Source organism: Bos indicus x Bos taurus, chromosome 11 (assembly GCF_003369695.1).
Source record: "Bos indicus x Bos taurus breed Angus x Brahman F1 hybrid chromosome 11, Bos_hybrid_MaternalHap_v2.0, whole genome shotgun sequence".
NCBI lineage: Eukaryota > Metazoa > Chordata > Mammalia > Artiodactyla > Bovidae > Bos > Bos indicus x Bos taurus.
In genome coordinates, this window is record NC_040086.1 from 98,195,673 (window position 1) to 98,204,476 (window position 8,804).

Sequence of the window (8,804 nt, forward strand, 5' to 3'; positions counted from 1 at the left end):
AGAGATCATCTTAATAGTGACCTTGGAGACAGATTGAGTCCAGGCTCAGCCACTACCTGGCTGCATATCCTTGGACACGTTACTGCCCCTCTGCAGTCCTTAGGCTCCTCCTTAATACAAGGATGGGTGAAGACCAGATAGGTGATAGCTTTCCCTCTGACCCAGAGTGTTGTGACTGCCTTCCTAGGAGCTTTTGGGTTACACTAGACTTGAATCCTGGCTCTGCCAGTTCCTAACTGAGTGACCTTGGGCAAGTGATCCTTTGATCCTCAGAGTCTTTAGGTGGGGCCAGCAGCACCTACTGTGTTAAGTCGTATGAATTCAGGGAGTAACGCCTGGGTCCTGGAGTTTGTTACATGGTCACCATTATTCTTCAGTGAGTAAAGGAGCAGCAGGCTGCAGTCACCAAGTAGCCAAATGTGTCCCCCCAGAGAACACCTAAGATGTTTTCAGTGGCCTGCCGGGAGGCTGCACTTCTGCCCATGGGCCTTGCAGGACCCCTTCCAGGGGCCTGAGGGCGGCCTTGGCACACTCCCAAGGATTCTGTTTGGCTGCTGCAGCCACCAGGCCCTTCCCAACTGTGGGCTCCTCTCTCCCACTCCAGGCACGGAGGCAGTTCCAGTCCCAGCTGGCTGACCTGCAGCAGCTGCCCGATATCCTTAAGATCACAGAGGCTAAACTGGCTGAGTGCCAGGATCAGCTGCAGGGCTATGAGCGGAAGAACATTGACCTCACAGCCATCATATCAGACCTGCGCAGCCGGGTAAGGGACTGGCAGAAAGGGTCCCACGAACTGGCCCGAGCAGGGGCCCGCTTACCAAGATGAGCTGCACGTGCGCGCCGCCCCCCCCCCCAAGGGAGGACCACTTCCTTTTTCTTGGCTGCCGCTTTCTGAAAGGAGTGAGCTATCATCAGTGCTGTGAAATAAAAGTCTGGTGTGCCAAATGCCTTGTGTTTGCACAAAGTGATTGTAGTTATAGGAGCTGCCGGGCCCTCCTGCTCTCGCCGCTCCCCGAGTGCTCCAAGTCTCCGCCGGCCTTGCCCTTCAACGCTCTGCTGCTGTCCTCAAGCCTCATGCCACCAGTGGACACCAAGCCATAGGTTTTCTTTGTCTCCGTCTTTCTCTTGCTTTAGCTGCCTTTCCCTAGTCTGAATAGACCCCTTGCCTGAGCTTCTGTCCCAACAGAGGACTGCTTTTCTCCCAGAGGCAATCTGCCTTTGGGTGCCTGGAACCAAGCCGGCAAGGTCTAAGAAACGGTACGCTTCTCATCTGCACTGTGACCTTGGGCGAGACCCTTCCCCTGTCTACACCTGCGTCCTTGCAGTAACGGTGGAAGTAGCTGCCATTTTTTGAGCATGTGCTCTGTGCTCCGGCATTCTCTCATTTAATTCTCCCAGTAACTTTGCAAAGGGTCTTATTTTCCCCATTTCACAAAAAGCAGCCAAGGGCAGAGAGGGGGAGAAGTCATTTCCTGAGGTCACAGGTCACACTCTCCTGAACTAATGCTTCTCAACAGGGACTGGAAGCCAGCCAGCTCTGTCTGGTTCCCAAGCCCATGTTCTTAGTACTTGAAATCACCTGCCTACTCTTGAACCTGAGTGTACTCAGGACCTTTCAGGCCTGGATGTCTGAGTCTTCTGGATAACTTCTCAAACCTGCCAGTCTGAAGGACTTGATAGATTTCCCATGGCCTTGCTTGCAGTGGTCCCCAGTTAAGGAGAATGACATCAGCAGTCCCACCAACATCCTTGGTAAAGCTCGGTAGTGGGTTGCGTGGACCAGTTAGGCCTGCTCTCTGCTTCTGCCTTATGTCTGCCCAGATCCTACTGACTGGCCTCTCCTGAACCAGACTGTGTCATCATGGCTATTCAGGATCGAAGCTGGCTTCTCTCAGCGTGGGAGAGCCTTCGATCTCGGGGGTTGGGCCTAACCTGTCCCCACTCTCCTCTCTCCTCCAGGTTGTGCGTTGAGACTTGGATGCCTGCTGAGGGCAGCGTGCCTCTCTCCTGGGTGTGGATGACAGGTCACAGGGATAAGGGAGGGCTGTACCTGGAGGTTCTTTTGTAAACCAGTCTGTGTTCCTGTCATTTTAGATCGAACACCAGGGGGACAAGCTGGAGATGGCGAGAGAGAAACATCAGGCTTCCCAGAAAGAAAATAAACAGCTGAGTCTGAAGGTGGATGAACTGGAGAGGTTAGAGGCACTTGGTCCAATCTCTGTCCTCTTCCTAGGACCTGAGACTTTTCAGCCACTTAGCTGCTTTGGGCTCAGTGTGCAGAAATGTTTGAGGGACTCGAGGCCCTGGAAGGTACTAGGCAGACCTCAGAGGAAAAGCTGTTTCCACTGCAGTGGTAAGCATTGTGGGAGAGAGGAAGGTGGTCTCTGGCCAGGGGGGATGCTCCATGACAGTGTGATCAAGATCAGACCACCCAGTGGTGGTCCAATGGTTAAGACTCTGCGCTTCACTGCAGGGAACCTGGGTTCGATACCTGCTCGGGGAACTAAGGTCCTGCATGCTTCATAGTGTGGCCAAGAAATAAAAAGAAAAATTAAGAAAAGGATCAGGCCACCCATAGGCACCACCTATCAGAAAGGCATACTTCATCCAAGCAAACCAGCAGGGCCAGGTGCTGCAGTGGGAGACACTCCCCCACATTCTGCTCTTTATTCCTGGTCACCCTTCCCAAGACCTTTCTGATCTATTCCCTGTTACTTATGGTCTACTGGAGGCAGTCAGGAAAAGAGTTCACGTTTTGGAATCAGAATCTTTGGCCTTTGATCACAACTTGGCCACTTTACCTGCATTGTGATCTTGAGCAAATCATTTCATCCTTTTGAACCTCATCACCCTGTTTACTCATCTTGAGAAAGGGAGCAAGGTAGGGAGAAGTCCAGTTCTTGGGGTTGTTGTGTATCTTCCTCGAGATAATCCTCAAAGGGCTTAGCACGTTACCTGGTGTGCAAAATCACGCTGTATAGAATAGTATATATGAGTTGGTATTATCCCCGTTTTAGATACAAGGAGACTGAGCTTGGGGAGAGGTTAGGTGACTTGCCCAAGAGCACACAGCTGGTGACTTGCAAAGTTCTTCCTCCCAAGCATTTAGTGTCCATAACATGAGGGTTGGAGCCCTCGTTTCAGTGATGAAAGACTTGGGGAATCCCAGGAGGCTGCAGTTGGCCCAGGTGGCTCACACAGCCTGCCAGCAGGGACTTTAAGCAAGTGGTCTCCCCTGGGCTCCACCTTTACTCTGCTGGCCTCAAAGATGCAGCTGCAAAGTTGCAGGACTTAAAGAACTCCTGAGATTGGAAGGTGTTCTGGAAGTGCAGCGGGGACCATGTGTGCACACAAGATGGTCACTGCTGCCCCATGGCTGGTCACAAATGATGTTGAGTGCTCCAGCTGAAGTCCCTTTGCTGAGGGTGGCAGCAGTGAAGAAGTCGGGGGAGGGGGGGGTGGGCGTGGGTTTTGGTGACAGACCTACCAGCTGTGGTGACCTTGAGCCAAAGACTTCACCTCTCCGTGGCACAGTTGCTTCATTTGTAAAGTGGGGATCAGAATGGGACCCACATTCCTGAGCTGCAAGCTGCCATATCACATGTGATGATACATGTACGCAGCACAGCCCACAGTCAGTCTGTGCTTGCTTCTCCCACTCTCCATACAGCTCCTTGCCGTCATGATGATCAGCAGAGTTCTTTGATTTATTCCTGTTATTCCCTGGAGATTCTTGGTGTGGTGTGAACCCGGTCCAGCGTGGCTGGCAGCCCCCAGCTGTGTGGAACAGGACACATAGTGGGACGAGCAGACTCTGACTGAGTGCTTTCACCTAGGAAACTGGAGGCGACCAGTGCCCAGAATATCGAGTTCCTACAGGTGATTGCCAAGAGGGAGGAGGCAATCCACCAGTCCCAGCTGCGACTGGAGGAGAAAACACGGGAATGCGGAACCCTGGCGAGGCAGTTGGAGAGCGCCATTGAAGACGCCAGGAGGCAGGTCAGTCTCACATCTGTTGTTAAGCAGCTCTGCGTCTTTGGGCACATCGCTTAACTTCTCTGAACCTATCTCCTCATCTGAAAAATGGGCATATCGTAGTAGTACCTGCCCCCACAGATTCATCATGAAGATCAAATGAGCAATGATTGTAAAGGACTTGGCACTGGATTCACAACTGCTCCTGTCATTGCTGCCAGAGTGGGCCTCAGACAGGTGTTCCACATCTGAGGTGGTAACTCATGGAGCGTTGGCAAAGGGCAGGTGAAGCAGGCTTGCAGAAGTGGTCTCCGTAGCTAGCTCCCGCCCTGAGGCTGCAGAGAATTCTCCACAGTGAGACCGGTCAGTGGGAGTGGTCCAGCCTCTTCTTTACCAGGTGTCCCTGTGTCAGGTAAGCCAGCCCCACCTCTGTGCTTTCTGGGCAGGTGGAACAAACCAAGGAGCACGCAGCCTCCAAGGAGCGAGCAGCCCAGAACAAGATCCTGGACCTTGAGACCCAGCTGAGCAGGACCAAGACCGAGCTCAGCCAGCTGCGGCGGAGCCGGGACGACGTGAGTCTGTCTGGGGGTAGCGGGGGTGGTAGCAGACAAGAAGGGTATGGGTTGAAGGTTGAGCTTCCTGGCGCCTGCAGGGCACTGTGTTCTGTTCTTTTTATGAATATGACATGGTTTTATTTTCCTCCCATCACTTTCCCGTCCCTTCAGGATATTCCAGGCCCCTCCCCTTGTTTATTACCAGCTTTGTTAAGAGGGCATTTACCATAAAACTCTCTCATTCAGATTGTACAATTCAGTAGTTTTGAGTACATTCTGAGTTGTGCAGTTATCACCACAATCCAGGTTGAGAATATTTTCAGAAAGAAAGCGACCCATTAGCAGCCCTCATCCCCTGGCCTCTAGGGGTGGTCTGTTCTGGGCGTCCCACACTGGGCCCCGGCCTGTTCCTCCCCTCAGGCTGATCGCCGCTACCAGAGCCGCCTGCAGGACCTGAAAGACCGCCTGGAGCAGTCGGAGAGCACCAGCCGCAGCATGCAGAACTACGTCCAGTTCCTCAAGTCGTCCTACGCCAACGTGTTTGGGGACGGTCCCTACGCTTCCTACCTGACCAGCTCTCCCATCCGCTCCCGGTCTCCTCCCACCTAAGCCGCTGCTCTTGGGTTAGGGGCTCAGATGGATGCCTTGGCAACGGAGGTGTCGCTAAGCCATATCTGGAAAGCCTGTTGGTTTTCCTCTCTCTCCCTGAGATGAAGTACGTTCAGGATCTTGTCTTAGCTACTAACTCCAGAAAAGTGCCTCGAGCAGCAGGGGATGGAGCCGAACCCACTTAGTTCTCTCCTCTCCGATAGCATCACCTGATGGAAAGTTCTAATTACCCCAACAGGCCTTAAAGCTACTACTATTAGGGTCAGGTTTTAACTCACTGTGATTGGCTCATTCGTTTCTCAGGAGAATATTTGGCCTGGACTTTCCCTCCAGACCGTTTTCCAGCTCTCTTCTATTTGAGGACTCTCTCGGGTTTTCCCTGACCCTAACCAGCAGGAGCTGCTAGGCAGAGGTCCGCACTGCGCCTCACCTTCTCGTGCTGCTTTCCTCATTGCATGGGTACGGTGTCCTCTCCAAGGTGCTCCCCTCCCACTTGTGGCCAAGTTTCCTCAAGGCCACTTGCCCTCACGCACTTCCCTACAGACACTCGAGGGTTTATGTTTTACAAGTTCGCCTTGTAAAAGTACAATCCCAGTCTCATTGATTTTTTTCTTAGCTAGGTTTGTGTCTGTGGAATGCATTTATTCTTGAAATGTATATGTTTTACAAAAGCTTTTATAATCAATATTTAAGTTTCCACGGGATAGTCTCCTTTACCCACACGATCCCTCTTCTAAAAATGATTCAGTAAGACGCTGCAGAAGAGCCAGTAAACGTTTTTTCAGGACGTGGCACATGGAACATTAGGCTCTTTGATTCTGACTGGGTCGGTGCTTTCTCCTCTGCATGCTTTTGCTTTATGATCCTGTGAAAGGTCCGGAGGAGATACATGGCAAGGTGCTGCTCAGTGTGTGAGGGCAGATGGCTTTAGCTCTTAGGAGGAAGATGGGCTGTGTCTGTCTTGCTATTTTTTAAATGTTAATTGCTTTCTGAAAGATGATGGGCTATTTTTGTCCTCCTCACATGTTCCTGTATTTAAAAGAACAACATATTCAGAGAGAAGAGAACACACTTGGTGTTCTGTGCTGAATCCTAACCTTTCCATTCTAGATGGTATTGTCGTCTGGGTGATCAAGTCTTGTTCCCTCTCAGCCACTGTAACCCAGGTCCGAACCTCTGGAGAATCCCCGTGTCCCCAAAAGCAATGGTTCCACACAGGCATCTGGATTGCACTCCCAGAACCGCACCCCCCCACCCTGCCCCAGTTTTGGAGACATTTGTAGTTTACAGCTTTCAATGATTTGTTTTTGTTAGTTTTGTTCTTAAATTTTATCTTCAGCTTTTAATTTTGCCAAGGAAGCTCCCTGAAATTACTACTACCAGCTACCATTGCCATAAAACCAAGCCTATTTTCACATCATTAACATAGACTTGAATTTTCATACAATGTATGAAAGATCTTCCTAAGAAAAGACAGTTGACAAACTTACACCAATGTGCATACACTTCTGTATAACTCATCATTTTTATCATCAAGCTAATGATAGCCCTTCAGTGTAGGATTCTGCTATCTGCGATGATGCTGTGGGGAACTCTCTTTGGTTTCGTGGCTGGGATTCTCCTAACAATGTTTGGTTTTTCTTTGTAAAATATTGTATTACAAAAAGTCCAGAGATTTTGTGAAAATGAAAAATGTTTATATTGCTTCAAACTCGAGAGTTTTCCTTTCTGCCTCAAACTGAGACCCCATGAAATGGGCAAAAGGGTCAAAAGTTAGTGTCCTAGTTAAAGCTGGCCTCAGCAATGATGAGCTTTTCATTTATCGAGATAGATATAATTCACTCTTTTAAAGTGCATAATTCAGTAGTTTTTAATATATTCAAAGTTGTGTGACCCCCACCTTTGTCTTAATTCGCCAACATTTTCATCACACCCAAGTGGAACTTCTCCTGAGAAGCCTGTATGCACAGCAAGATGTAACAGAACTGGACATGGAACAATAGACTCGTTCAAAATTGGGGAAGAAGTACATCTAGGCTGTATATTGTCACTCTGCTTATTTAACTTCTACACAGAGTATAACATGCTAAATGCTGGGCTGGATGGTTCACAAGCTGGAATCAAGATAGCCAGGAGAAATATCAACAATCTCAGATATGTAGATGACACCATCCTTATGGCAGAAATTGAAGAGGCACTAAAGAGTCTCTTGATGAAGGTGTAAGAGGAGAGTAAAAAAGCTGTCTTAAAATTCAACATTGAAAAAACTAAGATCACGGCATCCAGTCCTATCAGTTGATGGCAAATAGATGGGGAAAAAGTTCAAACAGTGACAGATTTTATTTTCTTGGGCTCCAAAATCACTGAGGACTGTGACTGTAGCCATGAAATTAAAAAATGCTTGCTCATTGGAAGAAAAGCTATGACAAACCTAGACAGCATATTAAAAGCAGAGACATCACTTTGCTGACAAAGGTCCATCTAGTCAAAACTATGGTTTTTCCAGTAGTCATGTATGGATGTGAGAGTTGGACTATAAAGAAAGCTGAGCGCCTGACGAGTTGATGCTTTTTTTTTTTTTTTTTTTTTTTAGCATACAAGAATATTTTATTAAATTCACCACTGAGAGAGAGTGTCAAGGATAAATCAATTCATTTGCTACTGAGATATTCTTGTGAAAGCTTTCGGTAGCCTGGAGTAAATCAGAATATATTTGCACTTTGGAAGACTTTGATATGACTAGAGGTTGTGTAGCTTAGCAGAAAAAGCACAGAGGGACCCGCCTCAAACCTTATCTTTAAGACTTATTAGCCATGTGGTTCTAGGCACACCACTTAAGACTTAGTTTGGGGTTCTATAAAATGGGAATTAAAACACCTACCTTACTGGTTGTGAGAATTTAGAATAATGTATATGAAGCACCAAGTTCAGAGCCTGGCACACAGTAGGCACTTAATAAGTGGTGGCTATTAGTATTTCTTCCAGGTTGAAATTGATAGCAAGAACCTTGGCCTCTGCATCTTGACACTAATACAAACATGGAATCTTACTTAGCCAGAATCCAGATTCACAGATGTGGGCTCTAGGCAAAAGTGAAGTTGCTGAGTCGTGTCTGACTCTTCACGACCCCATGGACCGTAGCCTCCCAGGCTCCTCCGTCCATGGGATTTTCTAGGCAAGAATACTGGAGTGGGTTGCCATTTCCTTCTCCAAGTTGATGCTTTTTAACTGTGGTGTTGGAGAAGACTCTTGAGAGTCCCTTGGAGTGCAAGGAGATCAAACCAGTTAGTCGTAAAGGAAATCAACCCTGAATATTCCTTGGAAAGACTGATGCTGAAACTGAAGCTCCAATACTTTGGCCACCTGATGCGAAGAGCCAGCTCATTGGAAAGGACCCTGTTGCTGGGAAACATTGAGGGCAGGAAGAGAACGGGGCAAGAGGATGAGACGGTTGGATGGCATGTGGAAGCTTAATGCCCTGACTTGGGATAGAACCCAAGCCTCCCCGCCAGTGGAAGGGCACAGTCAACCCCTGGACCTGCCAGACTGTCTTCCACAGGAGCTGCCTCATCTTAGAGTCCCACTGGTAGTGTATGAGGATTCCAACTTGACAACCTCATCAAACCTATTCACTTTTCTGTAACCTATAAGGCCCACCCAAACGAA

At 48.8% G+C, this 8,804-nt stretch overlaps 1 protein-coding gene across 19 annotated transcripts in view; it reads left to right on the forward strand.

The window, feature by feature from the left end:
* The window catches only part of ODF2 (outer dense fiber of sperm tails 2), a 29,210-nt gene extending 22,361 nt beyond the window's left edge, over nt 1-6,849 (forward strand). For 12 of the 19 annotated variants that reach the window (XM_027556435.1, XM_027556439.1, XM_027556437.1 and 9 more), the window contains 5 exons: nt 605-763; nt 2,095-2,195; nt 3,837-3,999; nt 4,422-4,547; nt 4,950-6,558. In XM_027556435.1, the coding sequence (XP_027412236.1) occupies nt 605-763; nt 2,095-2,195; nt 3,837-3,999; nt 4,422-4,547; nt 4,950-5,138 (738 nt within the window). In that variant the 3' untranslated portion in view covers nt 5,139-6,558. Of the gene's footprint in view, nt 1-604; nt 764-2,094; nt 2,196-3,836; nt 4,000-4,421; nt 4,548-4,949 lie in introns of all 19 variants that reach the window. The other 7 variants (XM_027556436.1, XM_027556438.1, XM_027556443.1 and 4 more) reach the window with 2 other exon arrangements.
* Nucleotides 6,850-8,804: the final 1,955 nt, after the last annotated feature.